Source organism: Pteropus alecto, unplaced genomic scaffold (genome assembly GCF_000325575.1).
Source record: "Pteropus alecto unplaced genomic scaffold, ASM32557v1 scaffold61, whole genome shotgun sequence".
Classification (NCBI taxonomy): domain Eukaryota; kingdom Metazoa; phylum Chordata; class Mammalia; order Chiroptera; family Pteropodidae; genus Pteropus; species Pteropus alecto.
Genome location: NW_006434835.1, coordinates 11701417 through 11719949, shown reverse-complemented (window position 1 = coordinate 11719949; position 18533 = coordinate 11701417). Strand labels below are relative to the sequence as shown.

At 36.9% G+C, this 18533-nt stretch overlaps 1 protein-coding gene across 8 annotated transcripts in view; it reads left to right on the top strand.

Annotated features, from left to right (window-relative positions):
- The window catches only part of LDAH (lipid droplet associated hydrolase), an 86475-nt gene that overhangs the window by 53802 nt on the left and 14140 nt on the right, over nucleotides 1-18533 (top strand). For 3 of the 8 annotated variants that reach the window (XM_025045664.1, XM_025045665.1, XM_025045666.1), the window contains 2 exons: nucleotides 2085-2319; nucleotides 15796-15899. The exons of 1 other annotated variant lie outside the window; for it this stretch is intronic. In XM_025045664.1, the coding sequence (XP_024901432.1) occupies nucleotides 2085-2319; nucleotides 15796-15899 (339 nt within the window). The remainder of the gene's footprint in view (nucleotides 1-2084; nucleotides 2320-15795; nucleotides 15900-18533) is intronic. 4 more of the 8 variants (XM_006910265.3, XM_025045667.1, XR_003045840.1 and 1 more) reach the window with 3 other exon arrangements.

The window sequence follows — 18533 nt, the reverse complement described above, 5'->3', positions numbered from 1 at the left end:
AGATATAAAAAATGTCCAATAAACATATAAAAGCTATTAAACCTTATTAGTCATCAGAGAAACACAAATTAAAGCCACAGTGAAATACCACTATACACCAAGTTAGTCAAAATTATAGTGTTTGCCAAGTACCAAATGTGGTGAGGATATGCAACAATATGAAGTCTCATGTCCATTGGTAGGGAGGTAAATTGGTACAACTACTTTGGAAAGCTATTTGGGATTATCTACTAAAGCTGAACATATGGACACCATATGACCCAGCATTTCCACTTTGAGGTGATATAGTCAACAGAAATACATGCACACATGCATCAAGAGACATGTATAAAAATGTTCAGAGCAGCATAGTTATAGTATCTCTGGGTTGAAAACAACCCTAATATCTATCAATAAAATAAATAAATTGTGGTATGTTTATACGATGGAAAACTGTAGCAAAGATAATAAGTTATTGCTCTATATATCAACATGGATGAATCTTATTAAAGGAAATAAAATATACACTCTATATAAAGTTTAAAAACAAACTATATAAAACATATACGAACTTTATATAAAGTTCATTAACAGAAATTAACTATAATATTCAGGGATATATATTAGTCTGGTTAAACTGCCTTAACAAAGTGCCATAGACTAGGTAGCTTAAAAACTGACTTATATTTTCTCACAGTTCTAGAGGCCAGAAGTCTAAGATCAGCATGCTAGCATGGTCAGTTTGTAGTGAGACTTCTGGATTGTAGATGGCCACCTTCTCACTGTGCATTCACCAGATCACCAGACCTTGTCTTTGTGAGTGCTTGGAAAGAGAGGGTGAGCTCTCTGGGGTTTGTCCTTAAAAGGATATTAATCCTATTGGCCATACCCTTATCACCTTAATTACCTATCTTTAGATACAGTCACTTTGGGAGTCATGGCTTCAACATATGCATTTGGGGGAGACATAAATCTGTCTTTAGCAGGATGAGAAGTATTAATGTAAAGCAAAACAAGAAAGTGATTATAATATTAAAGGATGATAAGTATTGATACAAAGCAAAGGAGAGAAGTCAGGATAGAAGTTACCTAAGATTTAAGCAGAGGAAGGAGTTGTGACTGGAAGATGCCATACTGGCAATGTTTTGTTTCTTGACACACATACCTTTTCATTTTATGAATTATTTGTTAAACATCACATTTATATTTTATACACTTTTCAGTACATGTGTTAGACACAACAATTTTAAAGATTTTTTGAAAAGTAAAACCATTGTGTTCATTCTCATTTTCTCTTCTATAACTTGTTAACATTGTTGATCTATTCCATTTTTGTTACTCTATTGATAGTGAGTATGCTTAACTATTTTGACTTCTGATCCCCTATAGAAATTGTTTTTATATATTAATTTTTTTAATATTAATTTGGTAAATAATGGTAAATTTTAAATTTAAAATGTTTTAGCAATGCCCTTTTTTTCTTCTGGAGTATTATTAAAATACATTTTCTGATATTCTGATGAATTGAGCTAAAATTATATTTTTGTCCTTAAGCATTTTCCTATGCGGAAATGTCCAGCTTCACTTGTCCCTGGCCTACACTTTATTAAGGTTGAATCAGTTGTTAGAAATCTATTTGGTCCTATTAGAGATTATCTTGGGCTGGTAAGATTAAGGAATAGAGGACCTATACGAAAAGGAACTGCCTCCAAATATAATCAGTAAAAGAAATGCTGGCTAGAAACAGAGTTTTTTATGTAGCTCTTCTTCTGGTATCATTAGTGGATCGAGTTGTTATAACTACTAAAATGGTGCATTAATTTCTTCTTTCATCAATCCTTCCAAGAGATTTTGAATTGCCATCATAACCAAGAAGTTATCTAGGAATCTGACTTCCTCCTCACTCTGAAAATTAACAGTTCAAGAGACACCATTATATCCTACCCAGATCGGTTGTGAGATGAGAAGACAGTGGATGGTGATTCTCCATCCGAACAGATCTTTAGTCATATTCCATAGCCCAGTCATTTGTCGATACAAGAAACAATAAATCAATAGATTATCCCTTAAGAAAACTTCTCATCAAAATATGCTTTTTCTTGTAGATAATTCGCTCCTTCCTGCTCTTTCCAACAATTGAGAGACTATCTGAGTCACCCAACGGCAGAATCGCCACTCCGTTATTATGCTGGTTTCGATATGTTTTAAATGTTTTTAGCTACTTGTTATTTAAACCATGTCCGGAGAAAATCAAGTCCTGGTTGCTCAGGACGAGCTGTCAGATAATGAACCTGCAGGATGAATGTTCAGTCCAGAATGTGTTGGAACCTTTCTGCCTTGGTAAGCACATTTTAAAACATATGGGTTTATTCTTGTATCATAAAGTGGCAAGAGAATAATCTCAGACAGTGGATGAATATCAAGCAAGGAATTTTGTGTTGGTTTTTTTTCTTCTCAAAGTTTAAAACTAGAAATAAAATGAGAATAGAGTGAGGAGAGTTCTGTACGACAGATAGAAAAGGCTCTTCAGGCTTTAATTTAAAACTTTATTCTGTTGATTCTCCACTCCAGCTGCAGAATTGGTGAGAAAGAATTCTTCTGTACAGAGTACGGAGTCCTCATATGAATCAAAGGTGTGCCATGTTAGTTGGTGTGAGAATTTTGCAAAAAGCAGCCTAAGGAAACCAGGCCCAATATTCCCATAGAGTGAACAGGCTCTGCTTGTATTTTCCTCCATAAATGTTTTTGGAGGGGGTTAAATTTAAAAAGTAATAAATAATAGTCACGGTACTATAATGCTGGGTGCTTTGCTGATTATACTTTCTAAATGTGCCAGGGAATGTTTTTGCTACTTTACTTTTGGCTTCAAACATTGTTTTGAAATGTAATCTATCTTTTTAGTTAATATGGATTTACACTGTATTTATAAATGATTTTCATAATAAAATGATCATGTTTTCTTAACCTATAAGATGGTATAATTGTATACCACACTTCAAAAGATTATTCTAGGATTAATTATGATAATATATACAAATTGCCTATCTAGTATTTTATTTATAATAAGCCTCTAATGAATGATACAACACCAGTTGCAGCAGCAGCTAATGGCACCATTCTAAGATTTTACCTGTATTTCTCAGAACTAATGAGGTTTAGTTATTGTTACTGACCCTATTTTACAGGTGAAGGTACTGAGGTACCGAAAAGGTATGTCTCTGTACATAGTAGAAGTACAGAGATTTGCCCAGAGCCATGCAACTAGTGAGTAGTGTTCAACTCAGGCAATCTGCCACTATGCTAAGCCTCTTTTTACTGTGACTGTTGCCATTGTCTTTCGTCCCAGTTAATCATAAAGTCAGGACTCCCAAATAAAGTTTACCTTGCTCATCTGCATTAAGAGTGCCACAAGATCACGTGATAGTGAATTCAGAAACAAGTCACAGTCCAACCTTTATATTGTACAGCTACATATTGTATGGGAGGTATTTTTCCAAATATGTAGCAAGAAGCAATCATCACAGATATAACCAGTACGTTTTCTGTATTTGTGGATTTTTTTCCCTTCATGTTCTCCTCAACCCCCATTCTTTCTTCTAGCCTTAGCATAGCAGTGGAAGAAGATGAAATAGGGAGAAGGGAAGCAAGGTTCAGGATAGTCATAAAAATCACCAAAGATTGAAGTTAGTGGTATCCCTTAAAAACCTTGTGGTCCAGCGCATCATCCTTCCCTCATAGAAAAGAAAGAGATGGCCTCGTAAGTGAAAATGGCACTGACTGTACGTCAGAAACCTTCAACTCTCACTTTAGTTTCACCCCAGACTCACTCTGTGGCCTCAGCATAGTCCTTTCCCTTCTCTGATTCTTGGTCACTGATCATGAGTAGTCTAGACGAGTAGACTAGATGATCTCAAGGGCCAGTACACCTTCGGAAGTAATTTGACATCAAACAGAAATCACTTGGAATTCTGGCAAACATATATAAAATGACCACTTGTGCTTCAGTAAGTCATCTTATTTCCCTTTACATTTTTTCTCTCTTTAGTATTTTTTACTCTATAGACATAATTTTAAAAAGTATTCACTAGTTAATGACTCTATTTTTCTCCAAGGACTTCTGCTTCTAGGAGGATGAAATTGATGTACTTTTTCATGTTTCTCCTACTAAGTACTAAAAACCCTTCATATTACATATGAAAGGGGGAGAATAAAACAGACTATGTAAGGACTTTAGAACCAAGGAACAACGCAGTGGAGAGTCTCTGGGGTTTTGTTTTTTGTTTTTTGCTTTTACCACATTTGGTCTAGATTTGGAGCCAGAACCCAGAATCAGCAATGGACATATATCCAAAAAAGCCCCAACAACAGCCAGAGGACCAGGAAAATGTCAGCCTTTCTAAAAGAAACTTAGATAACCACTCTAATCTAGCCAAGCACCATAGTAAGAAAGAACTGTGGCCTTATTCACACCTATGCCAGCAAAGCCAAGTGGGAAGCCTGGACTTCATCCCCAGCCCAGCAGTAATGAGGCACCCCTCTCTTTCCCCACTAGGGTGGTGTCTGGAAGAGGCTGAGTGGAGAGTCAGGACTTTAACCCTGGCAGTAATAGGGCCACCGCCACCCCCATCCCTATGATATCCATGGGGGTCACGTGAGAAGTAGCAAGGCATTCCTTCCCCTGCCCAGCAATAATGAAGAGCCCCTCCACCCCTTGGGTGTCAACAGACCAAGTGGAGAACCTAGATTTCTACCCTACCTGGCAGTATGAAGTGGCCTCTTCTGTCCACTTCCCCTGATGGGAAAAAAGAAAAAGAAAAAAAAACTAAAACAAAGTTCAAATATATAGTAACTGAAGGAAACTGGACTTTGGGTGGTAAACACACAATAGAATATACAGATGTCAAATTTTAATGTACACCTGAAAATTATATAATTGTATTAACCAATGTTACCCCAATAAACTTAATTAAAAAAAAAAGTCCTTCAGTCCAGGTTGACGTCTTACATTTCTCATCATTCTGATCCTACCAATTTTGACATCTCACATTTGCCTTTTGATTTTCAATATTTCTCAAATTTTATCACTTTTAATAAAATATTTAATAATCACTTTTACAGGGAAAAAAAGATCTGGAGTATCATAACATAATATCCAAAATGTCCATGTTTTAGTTAAAAATTGGTTGTCATACCAAGAACCCAGAATCTCAACTTGAATTGAAAAAGAAAATAGATGCCAACACAAAAATGATAGAGATATTAGAATTATTGGGCAAAGATTTAAAGCATCCATTATAAAAATGTTTCAATGTACAATTAGTAAACATATTTGAAACTAATGAAAAAATAGAAAGTCTCAGGAAAGAGATATAAACAAAAACCAAATGGAAATTTTAGGACTAAAAAATACAATAACTGAAATAAAAAAATAAATAACTTAAAAAAAATGAATAGGCTCAACAGTAAAGTAGAGAGAACAGAAGAAATAATCAGTGAACATGAAAATAGAAAAACAGAAATAGAAACTTCCCAAATTTGGCAGAATACATAAACTTACAGATTCAAGAAGTTGGATGAACTCAAAATAGGGAAAAAAAACAAAACCACACCAAGACTCATCATAATCAAACTTTTGAAAATTAAAACAAAGCAGATGTCTTCAAAGCAGCCAGAGAGAAATCATACATTATTCAAAGAAGAAAATCTATTTGATTGACAGCTGGTTTCATCAGAATCTCTAGATGCCAAAAGAAATGACATATATTTCAAGTACAAAAAGAAAAGAACTGTCAATACAAAATTCTATATCCAGCAAAAATATCCTTTAGGAAAAAAGAGGAAATTAAGATATTCTCCAATAAGATAAACTAAAAGAATTTGTAACCATCAGACCTATCATAAAAGAACAGCTGTAGGAAATTCTCTAAACATAAAGAAAATAATATAAGAAGGAATCTAGAAACATTAAGAAAGAAAAAAAAGGAACATGTGGGGAATTACGTTTTTTTCTCTTGAGATTTCTAAATTATGTTCAAAGCAAAAATTATAACACTGATATGGTTCTAAATGTATACAGTAGTATATAAGACAATTATATTAAAAATGGAGAGGGTAAAAAAACAAAAAAGAAAGATTTCTAAATTTCACTTGATGTCAACACCAGTAGATTATATTAAATTCCATATATGTAATGTAATACCTAGAATAACCTAGAAAATCTATACAAAGACATACTCAAAAACATTGTAGGTAAATAAAAAAGGAATTCTAAAATATATTCAGTAACACATAGGAAGTCAAGAGAAAGGACACAGTGGAACAAAAAAACAGCAAAAACAAAATAATAAAATGGCATTCAAGCTCTAACATACTAATAATTACATTAAATGTAAATGGCCTAAATACACCAATTAAAAGACAAAGATTAGCAGAGTAGATTTAAAAAAAAAAAACCCAACTACATACTGTCTAAGAAAACTCAGTTTAAATAAAATTATATAAGTAGATTGAAAGTAAAAGAATGGGAAAATATATATCATGTAAACATTAATCAAAAGGAACCAGGAATGATGGTGTTGATACAGGAATCGACCATTTTCCGAAAGTTCATGTTATACCACTTTGCTTTTTAAAAAGACCTGTTTTCACTAACCAGAAGAAATACAAAAAGGATTTTCGCTTTAAAAAAACAAAAACAAAAACAAAAAATTGTTACCATACTAATGTTGGTCTTTCATAAAAGCGAAGTGGTGTAATGCAACCTTTCGGAAAGCAAGAGATACTCTTCACTTTCTGCCATTTGGCTTAGGAAAGTTGTCATAAGAACACTCTACTTTCTAATATCAGGGGCTACCTGTATCAGATAAAATAGACTTCAAAGCAAAGAACATTGCCAGAGACAAAGAGGGATGTTACATAATAGTAATAAAAAGGTCACTCTATCAAGAAGACAGCAATCCTAAATGTATATGCACTAAATAAGATGGCTACAAAGTATATGAAGCAAAAACTGATAGAACTGAAAGGACAAATCCAGTTATATTTGGATATTTAAACACCCCTCTCTCAACAATTGATAGAGCAAGGCAGAAAATTAGCAAGAATATAGAAGAATTCAACAATAGTATCAACCAACTGGGTTTAATAAACATTTATAGGACATTCTACCCAAAATATCTGGATTTCTGATAGGCATTAGGTAGACAACTATCTGTGCTTTCCTTATGCCTCCTTAGAAATATTTTCTAAACCCAAATCAGGACATGGGATATAAGAAAGTTTTATTTGTTTTTCTGTGTGTATTTAATGACCTATGTATAGTTATCTTTCAGTATCTGCAAGGGATTGGTTCCAGGCCTTCTACAGATACAAAAAAAAAAAAAAAAATCCTCAGATGCCAAAGCCTCTTATGTAAAATGGTATAATATTTGCATATAACCTATATTTTCATATAGGCTACAGCAGGGTATGCCTGCCCCTCACTTCATTTGGGTAGATTCAGCATAGTGCTTAGCATGTGGCAAATTCAAGTTTTGTTTCTTTGAACTTTCTGAGATTTTTAAAAAATATTTTTGATCTGAGGCTAGTTGACTCTGAAGAGGCAAAGCCTATGGATACGGAGGGCTAAGCGTAATACATAACATATGACAAATAATCAAATGTTTAATATTTTTAATTAAAACAAGTAACTATTAAAGATTTTTTCTAGTTTTCTACACCAGAGTTATAAACACTCTCTTAGAGAAGTAGGCTTCATAAGCTGCACTTGACAGAAAGGAATTTTCCTTTCAGCTGCAGTGACTGACCTACTGCATCTTCCTGCAGCTTCAAGTATAGGCATCAGGGAGCAAGATAGGTTGGACACAGGACACAGTCCTTCCAACCACACTGTTGCTTGGGGAACCCTGGGTTTCCCTTCCCACACAACCAGCGTAGAGCTATACGATGTGCAAAATAGGCTCTTTAAACCAAACTGAACACAGCCACATTGCTTCATCTCTGTTCCAAACAACCAACTTGCAAATGAATTTGTGGAGCACAGCCCACCTGTTTCTGACATTTCTTCCTTCATTTTTCTCTTCTCTTTGTTCTAGATCTGGCCATTGGCCTCTGGTTTTTTTCCCATTACCCACTCAGTCTATATAATCTTGGGTAAGAGGAAAGGAGGCAAGAATTACCTGTCTTCTTTCTTCCCAGGGTTCTTGGTTCGGTCTCCCAGTAGCGACCCTAGGATGATCCTTAACCAAGCATCTTGATCATCCTATCCAGCCTCTTCCCACCTGTCCCCTCTGGATCTCATGTCACCCTTGGCTCCTCTTGCAGCAGTTACCACAGAAGCCGCCTTTGCTCAGGCTTGCCCTGGCAATCCCTTAAGTAATTCCTGTTACCTTGCTTACTACAACTGGAAGAGAGTCCCAGCTGAGAGAGAACAATACGTATAAGACACTGGCCCTTGCAGATAATGGTGGATCCCGCCAGAGCTTATAGCCCATGAATGGTGAAAGTAGTCAATATTCAGACCAGCCACTTGAGTCGGTGGCATCATTTTCAGGTTTATACAAAAAGAGGGGTTGTTAAGAGAAAGGGACACAGGTCCAAGGTCTTTCTCGGTGGTCACAGCTGTGCCATCCAGACATTCCCACCACAGACCTGCTTCTCTGGCTTGACAGTCATCCAGACAATGACCTTTAACACGCCAGTTTGACTTTTAGGAGGCCTTGCAATGTTTACACATTATGTAACGTCTGTGCTTCAGTAGAAATCTTATGGAAACAAAGGGAGGAAGTTTGCCCGTCCAAGTAGTAGATAATAAATCCTGCCCTATCTGGGTAGAAACTGATTTTCTATGTCCTTTAGTTTATACACATATTTTTTTGTTGTAGTAAGGTCTGAAAAATTCAAGGAACCAAAATATGCAAGTATTTCCAATGCTGTTGCCCTTTTGGAGAAGATGGCATGTCCCTTCATTTAGGCTGAGCTTCTGTACATTCGCCTTCTTCACCAGACTGAGTGGTGAAACATCATTTCCTATCCAGCATTCAGGGAAGAGTAGCCCTCATCCAATTAGCATACTTTATAAACTTTACCACAGGGTTCATCTGTTCAATTTATGTAACTAGATTGTTTTAAGTGTTATTTTTAAAGAACATATGTGGGTTTGTTCTTTCATTTTAATTCTGGAATTACAATTATATACTACAAAAAAATTAATATCTAGTACATATTTTCTTTAGAATAGATTTTCAATTTCATGAGAAATGGACTTTTCACTGAGACAGCTAAATGGGATTTTCTGATCAAAGCTAAAAGCAAGTATATTTTAGTAGTATCACAGGTCAAGATAATTAACTTTTAAAAATATTCTAGGGTCTTTTTGTTAGACCAAATCAATGTTTTAATTCCTTTCGTCACCTAACGAGAAAAACATAGTACAGAGACAGAGGACATTCCTGGTATGTTACGTTACTTTGTTGCATACATTCTTTTGAAAGAAACTTTCATAATATTTCTTTTCTTTAATCCATATAGAAATAACATTTTAAAACAGGTACAGTGATATGAAAGGAACTGAACTTTTGAAAGAGCTGACACATAAGCTTCACTAAAGAATCACAAAGTTCTTCTCATAATTTGTTTAACTCAATCCCAGAATAATTTTTTTGAATAAGACAAAACCAGATTCCCATGTTACCTATTCTCTCATTTATGTATGTAGCTTAGGAAAATCCTTTTATAAAAGCCAACTACAGTTTTAATGATTTATGGATATTTAGCCTAAAATTCAGCAGTGAAGGCATAGATTTTTGTGTGTGTGCCTGGTCACCATTAGGATTTAAGGGAAAAGGTGATTAGAGATGATACTAGACTATCATCTCTATTTTAGAATTAAATGACTTGATGAAGGTTCCACTTTCTTTCTAAAGAAAATTATATTTTTTCAATTATCTCCCACTTTAAAATTCATTATTATTTTTAAAAATCTTACACCTTAAGTTGTGTTTTTCACTTTGGTGTACTCATTGTCACATAGATAAGATTGTCTTTTTGCAGACTAAATGGATGTTTATAATAACCAAAGTCATGGCTTATGGAGAAACACATAACACATTGTGTGAGTGATAAACATTTCTCTAAGTTCTGCAGAAATTTTAGAATGGAAGAATTGCTGCTTTAGGTCTAGTTTTCACATCGTTAAAAGCCACATTTGGCACTCTTAGGAAAAGGTGGAAAACAATCTGGAAAAAAATAAAGAACTATCAGAGAACTCCCCCTTGTAAGAAGACTTCATCTTAGTTGGCTTCTGAGCGTGTCCAATCCTGCTTAATCTTCTGACAAACTCTTGGTTTGTGTTCCTTGGAGTTCCTAGCCTTAACTGGGCCTGAGCAGCTCTGTCTGGATGGAGCGCTACAAGAGTATGGGATGCTCATGTCTCCAGGGCCATCCAGTTTCACAGTCTGTCCTCAGCCCCAAGAATTTTACTGTCATGCAGTCCTGCTTGGCTTGTGTCTCCCTAACTCTCCTACATTCAGCAACATCTTGCCAGCCTCAGGAACAGTCAGAAGATGTGCTAGGAGGGGCTGTCCCTGGGAAGGCTTCTTCAGTCAGCTCCTCCCTCTGCCTCCTCTCAGGGAAGTCCTAATATGTGTAGATGTGGCATGGTGCCACATCCTTCCCTGACACAAGTACCAGTCTGATAGGCAAAGGACAACGTCATATGACCAAAAGCACCTGGAAAATTCAAAGGCCCCATCTTTATTTGTTTTAATCAGCTAGGACTGAGTTTGGCTGTAGGTAGCAGAAAACTATTATAATAGCCTAAACAGATAGGAATCTATTTTTCTCATGCACCAGGAAATCTAGAGGCAGACAGTCTAGAGATAAATAACATCTCGATGGTGCCATCAGGGATGTGAGTTCTTTTTAGATTTCTGCCTCTTTTGTTCTTTGAACATGGTCCTTTATCTTGATGACTTCTGCCCCTCTAGGCCTCATGTCTGACATTCAGACAGTAGGAAGGGAGAGGGAGAAAAAAGCAGAGAGCTTATCCCTGGTGAGGCTTTGGCTTATTTAGAAAGAGAAGTCCTCCCCCAGGAACGTCTGCCTATAGACTAGTAGCCAGAACTACGTAACATCCCTGGCTGTCAGGGATATAAAGTCATATGTTTTGGCTTTCCCATGTCTCTAGGAGAGCAAATAGGATTTTTTGTGATAGGCTTTCGTGTAGGTACATAATACCTACTACATCCCCACTCCATGACGGTCTCAGGACTCATCCTCCACAGACTTCATCATAGCACGTCCCACCCATCAAACACCTAGCTAGTGCACTCCATCTGCACTAGTTAACCAGTAGCCGAGCCGGTTAACTCCATCTTTTCCCCCACCGTAACTAAAATCCATCACAGCTACGTCCCTCCAGGACATCTCTAGGCTTCATGACCCCTGGCAAGACAGCCTCAGACTGGGGCATGTAGTGCATCTATGGCAGGCCCCCTTTGAAGCACATCTAGATGCTCCCAGCCACAGTGGAGCCCATCTCAGTTCCCATGATTTGTATTAGTACATGTGTTATTTTAAAGAGAATTTAAAATGAAACTTTTTGCTGTTTCACATCTATTTGTATGCCTACTAATGGCAGCCCTTCCCAGCCACCCTCCCATCATGGAGGTGAATATACCAACCCCTTTTTCTAATCTAACAAATTCTGTAATGAGCATTTTTTAAAGAGATTGATTTATCTTTGTGAGCATCATGGTATATACTTTGGACATAGAAAACCTATCAGCCATTTTTTAAAAAATCAAAGTGACTAGAAGTAATATCTTGGTCAGAATAACAATCATATTTTATACTGCAGTGTACACACCCACATATGGCAGATTTCCTACCTTCACTATTCACCTAGTTCAACTGCCCATCTCCAGCAATTCCCTTTCCTTCAGCCCCAACAGCTCTGTTTCCTCAATATAATGGCAAAACCAAACATATTGGGGCATTCTACTAGCAGGAAACCTGGCTTCCCATCCACAAGTTCTACTGCAGAAAGCTATGCATACATCTCCCCCAATCTTCCTATTTTATCATTAATTGGGTTTTGACTTCCTACTACATTTTCTCCTGATGCTGTGACCAGTGTATTATGTGGCCTAGTTCTGGGGCAGTCTCATCAGGAGCTCTTAGACTCTCCCTCTTACCTGCAATGATTTGTCTTAGTTTTATACCAGTCCCTGCCAGCTTGGCTTACCAAGGTTGATACACTTCAGCCTCCAGCTCTGGCCTCCATTGTGATGGCAGCTCTCACATGACTTCAAAGAAGGCAACAAGCTTTTCCTCTAGATGCCCCACCCCCCCCACCCCCTGAAAAAAAACACCAGACCAGAAACTTTCTCCCTCAGTCTCTTCGCATTTGTTTCATTTGACAGCCTTTACTGATACCCGCCATGAACCAAGCACTCAGATGAGCACTGGAGAGAATAATAAACGAAATACAATTCCTGCCTTTAAGTTACTTCCAATATGGTAGGACAGACATGAGGATTGTAACATGACAGGAAGGGCTATCATGAGCACAGATACAGGGCCTGAGTGGTATGAAGCAAGGAGAGATTAGTTCTACCTAGGTAAGTAAAGGAGGATAGAAACAAAATTGAACTTAAAGATGAGTTGGGATTTTTTCAGACAGACAAAATGACATCACGGTAGGCAATGGATTTAAACAGAAGGCAGCCTTCTATCGTGGATTTTGTGTACTTGGAGAATTCAGTGATACCACTTGACCTATGAGAGGAATATCCATTTGATCTGTAACGTCAGCCCTCACTCAGCTATTTCAAACCGTGAGCCACTTACCGCATTAAGCAGATTGCAGAAGATGATGGTGGTAAATAAAATAGAATATTAGACTCCTCGGTGAATATTTTTAGCACCTGTATCTTGATTTGTAATAAAACAAAAGTAAACAACATTCTTCTAGACCATTCTCTTTCCTTCATGTTTTTGTTTCCATTACTCTTGCTACTAGATATTTTCTTCACTGTGGTGCTTGAAACTCTGAATTCTGCCGGGTTTCCAGGAATGCTGTTGACGGTCATTGCCAAGAAAAATGTGTTTTCCCCTTAGGAAATTACACTTCTATTTGGTATTATTATTTCTGACCACTGTGTTGTGTTATGAGCATTTCTGAGGAATGAAAAAGATGGCTTCCTTCAGGCAGTTACTGGAAAGGCAACTGGTATTCTACTTTCTATTTTTAAGTATGCTTAGATGAGAAATTATCAGCGCCCCACCCCCTCTGCCCCCAAAAAAGAGTAGGCATAAAGGTAGGGTTAGGTACATTCATGATGAAAAATTTACTTTTTAGAAAAGTGATTCCATCTACGGCCATGCCACCCCGAACACGCCTGATCTTATCTGATTTTGGAAGCTGAGCAGTGTCGGGCCTGGTTAATACTCGGATGGGAGACCACCTAGGAAGACCAGGTGTTGTAAGCTAAAAAAAAAAAAAAAAATGGAAATGTGATTCCTTGCAAGTTATTTGAATTCTTTAACTTTTTCTAATTAAGCAATGACACTACATAAATGTTTACCTCCATGAATTAGCATAAAGCAAACTCACCCAACCCAAGAATTATCACCACCTGGATCTTGGAAGCCTCCCTTGTGCCCCTGCATATCCAGAAATCACTTCTGAGCTCATTCAGGTTGCTGGCAGAATCCAGTTCATGTAGTTTTATAACGGAAGGCCTCATTTTCTTGCTGGCTGTCAGCTAAGAGTCCCTCTCAGTTTCTAGAGTTCACTCTCGGTTCCTTTCCACCTGAGCTCCATCTTCAAACCAGCAGTGGTGCATTTAATCCTTTGAGTGCTTTGAATCTCTGACTTCTTCTGCCACCAGCCAGAGCAAACTCAGATTTTGAAGGACTAGTGTGATTAGGTTAGGGCCTACCAGGACCATCTCCTTTTAAGTCATCTCCACGATGTAATATAACCCAGTCATGGGGGAAATAGGTCATCATACTCAGAGATTCTATCCACGCTCAAAAAGGAGGGGGTTATAGAAGGGCGATGAATATTTGTGTCATCTTAGAATTCTGCCTGCCACCGATCACCTGTTTTCTACTGTTCTAAAAGGCTACCTGTCCAAAATCAAACAGCCATGTGTAGTCATTTCTTGAAGAGTTTATATAGAATCAATATCATTCCTTAAACATTTAGTACAATAGATCAATGCAATCATCTTTCCCTGGCTTTTTCTTTGTGGAGAGTCTTTAAATTACAAATTTAATTCCTTTAATAGATATAAAACTATTTAGTGAATCTTTTTCTTTTCAAGTAAGCTTAAAATTTGTGTCTTTATGTGGACTTCATCCATCTCATATAAGTCGTTGAATTTCTTGGCATAAAGTTGCCCACAAAATTACCTGATGATTCTTTTGGCATATGTAGAATCTGTAGGGACGTCGCTTCTCTTTCCTGATGTTGGTAAAGTCTTAGGTCTTATGTCGTCTCACATTTTTATTTGTATAGCAATTCTAGTATCAGTTCTGTCTCTCTGTTTTAAAATTTGTCCAGAATGGTTCTAATCAGGTATAGTAAAGTGGCAGACACAGACAACAGCCTTTGCAATAAGAGTTTATTTCTTAGTTCCAAAGAGGAGGCACGGTAGGAGGAAGGCATGGGGAAAGCACAGGTATGCTAAGGGCCTGCCTTGTTTGGATGGGGAGATTATAGAGGCTGATTAGTTCCAGACAGCAATAGAAGGAAAAAAAAATGTAAGTTTTACACTTTAGGTACGGCTAACCACTCAAATAAAAATGGAATTTATGCTTTGAAACTATTATTGAAGAGAAATTTTTTAAAAAGTAGGGAAGGAAAACTCATCATTCACACTAAAAGGGATGGAAAGAAGAGTCAGAAATAACAAGAAAGCAAAGCATACACAAAACAAGATGACCAGAGACAAACCATCTGTCTTGAATGTCCTTGTATGTGAATATGTTTAGTCCTTTGATTTAAGAGAGAGAGAGATTTTCAAATGGCATTTTTAAAGAAGACTACTTATGCTTTCAAGTGACCAAAAAACAAAATGACAAAAGATTGAAAATAAAAGAAAGGAAAAATATAATGGGCAGATGATGACAAAAAAACGGTAACAACAGTATGTAATATCAATCAAAATTGAATTCAAGCAGCAAATATAAATGAACATTTTTATTATGCCAGTCCAGCAAAGCCACATAAATTCATGTTATCTGGATTTATTTCCCTTTCCTAGGTAGTCTGACATCTTGAAAATGAGGATGACTTTGTGCATTTCGCAGTGAGCATAATGAACTAACCTCACTAAAAACTCTTAAGATCCTTTTTTTAAATAAACACTTTTTTAGTTGTGTTCTTTTTAAAAAATTGCCAGGATAGTTTCACATTAGTAACTGCGTAAAGTTTCCCTGGTATACAGGATTTATCTGTAAAAATGTGTGTTTCTAATCCTTAAATCAAAAAATACATTGATCCAGTGCAGTCACACACGTCAGCTGCCAGGTATCTGACATTTGGTCGTTATAATGCTAAACGTTGCTTTGAGAAAGCCAGGTGAAGGTGAGTGGAGGGACTTTTGTAGGACACGCTCTTATTTCCAGAAATGATGCATGTTGCCTGACTCATGTGCCTGTCTTAGCCTCGCTGACATCTCACATCAATAGCACTGCCCAAAAAAGGGAGATGGGGAAGGTGTGGGGGCAGGAATTTACTATAATTAATTTGACAGTTGTGTTTGTTACGTATATTCTAAGTGTTTGACTTTTTTTGTTTGAATATAGTTAATATTGCCTATCTCGGTGGCCAAGAAATGATGGAGATAGTAAAGAGAGACAACGAAACCATAAAGGAACATTTGTCTAAGGTAATCACTGTAATACTGCAAGTAAGTAGAAATATTTTTTGAAAATGAAAGGCTAGAATTGGTTAGAATCTGTATAAACGGAAGAATTTGTAGCTTTGTTCTACTTCTAGTTAAAATTAATGCTATCCTTGAATGCTGCATAGAAAGTAAGTAAAGCTGATTGCATATTTACTTAAATATATTTACCACCTATTTGCGGGGAGGTTGTTTTTAAAATCAGTACTTCTCTCTAGGGCCTTGTACTTAGAAGTGCTCAATAATATTTATAGAAAAGATGAGTTAGATTAAAATATCAGTAGGACATTGGAAAAGAGCTAACATTACTATAACCCTGTGACTCAGTGAGCCTGTCTTTCTTATTCTCCAATGTATTAGAGTAGGAATGTCCAGCTCTGACACCAAGACCAGTTTTCTGTATATGCAACATGCAGAAAAACAAAGATTAAAATGTTTAGCATTTGTGAGTTTCTGCTACAAGTGCTAGAATCTTACACAAACACATTCGAAAGCACCAGTCCCTGCAACTCTGATGGGACCATGGTTTAGAATGTGTCTAAGCACCCTAGAATTTAGGTGGCTCTTGTATTCCCATGGCACCATTTGTCTGTCTGTCCATCTTGAATAGGATAGAGCTGCACGTCCATCCACATGTGGTTCTTTGATGTTAGTCTGAATTGAGATGTGCTATAAGTATACAATATTCTTTGAATTTCAGAAATTTAGTACCCCACTCCCCAAAAAAGTAAAATGTTTCATTAATATTTTTGTATTGGTTGCATGTTGAAATGACAATATTTTAGATATATTGGGTTAAGTAAAATATATTGTTAAAAATAATTTCATCCATTTCTTTATACTTTTTTTAATGTAGCTCCTAGAAGATTTTAAATTATATATGTACCTTTATATTCCTGTTGGACTGTGCAAACCTAGAACTTTACAGTTAGTGCTGAACTGTAACATCTGCTAGGTGCAGTGAAATGAGCCTGCTGTGTGGCCAGTTCTCACGGGGCCCGGGACCTATAATCCGCAAGTAAAATCCTCCTGGGTTTAGAATCTCTTCATAAACTTTGAGACATTCGACTTAGACTTGCCTACAATGTGTTAATTAGAGATATATTAGAGATATGTTAATTCATATCTCTATAACCTCTGAATACAATTATCTTAAAACAAGAACTATGTTCTTAAAAATGTATGTATTTTCAGAATATCGATCTGTAGTAGCATTACCCAGAGAGGACTTTTGAAAATGCCAATCTGTGTTTGTAGCCATAATGGTCATCATATTTCTCACGTAGCAGTTAGCTAGAGGTTGACATTTTGGATCCAGGAGGAAACTCTCACTAGCTGAGTTGCAGTGGGGGAGGGGGGGGCGGGGGGGGGCCGGTCTAAGGACCATCTCTCCAGGGCTTTCAACTGTTTCCAGTCATTGAAGGATGTGAAAATACAAGAAAAACAGTATTTTATATTTCAGTTAAATTGCAAGTGAATTTGTTTCAAAAATGCATTTAAGTTCTCAAGGCTAGAAGTTCATAAAAACAGCTCAACTCCCAGTTAATAATAAGACTGGCAGATGCTCACTTCCAAAACTCACACTTGCTGACCGACTAGACCCATCATGTGTCCAAGCCCATCCTACCACCTGTGGAAGCCAGCTGCTGTGAAATACTCATCATTCCTGAATTCTGTTTGTATTCTGCTCAGAAAGAGGTCAAAGGAAGGTGCTAACTTATTCCTGTCCTAAGTTAAATCCATATGCAAGCATAATCATTCCCAGATAGAGGTCTGCTCATGGTAATTGAACGTCAGGACTGTAAGTTTACTGAAACTTTTATGGGAGAAACATGGGGATAGAATGGTAGATGGCAGACATTTCAAGGTTAATATTTTAACAGTCAGAGGAATAAACTTTTCCAACTACAGGGAATGGATTTGTTTTGTTTTTAAGACAGCATTAAATATTTGTGGAATTTGGGAAAGCAAGATATCGTTTCGTTTAATGATGCAAAACTACCTTGCAATTAATCGATTATGCTTTCTACCAGCAAAGTTTGAGCGCTGCAGTAGTGTAATGCAATTCCAATTCCTAAGTGAAATGAGGTACAGACAGGAAGTTTATTGCAACTTTTTATTTCTGTAATGAAAAAAGAGGAAATATGCTGTAATTTAATATTGGGGAAAGTTGAATCAACATATGTCCCCATCTGCTTGGGGAAATAAGGAAACTCAAAAGGGCACGTAGTTCTAGGAAGATGGTGGCCATTGCCTCCTGCCTTCCAACAACCCTGATAATTAGTCAGACCTGAAAACCACTTCCCAAGACGAGGCAGATCCCTATTTGAGATATTGCAGTCAAGGATACTCTGTCCCACTTCAGCCCAAACATAGGCATTCAGAAACTTCATACCTATCCAGGACTGTCCAGTGTGAAGACATTTTGAGCCATACATTTTGTTGTAAAAATCATTCACTATATCTCAGTTATTCAACTTTTAAAACAGGTCTGAAAAATGTGTCTTTGTGCCATCCAGCTAGAAAACCACACGAAAATTAGTCTAAAAATAGTCCCCCTACTGTATCATGTGGATGGTTTTTCCTTCCTTCCTTCCTTCCTTCCTTCCTTCCTTCCTTCCTTCCTTCCTTCCTTCCTTC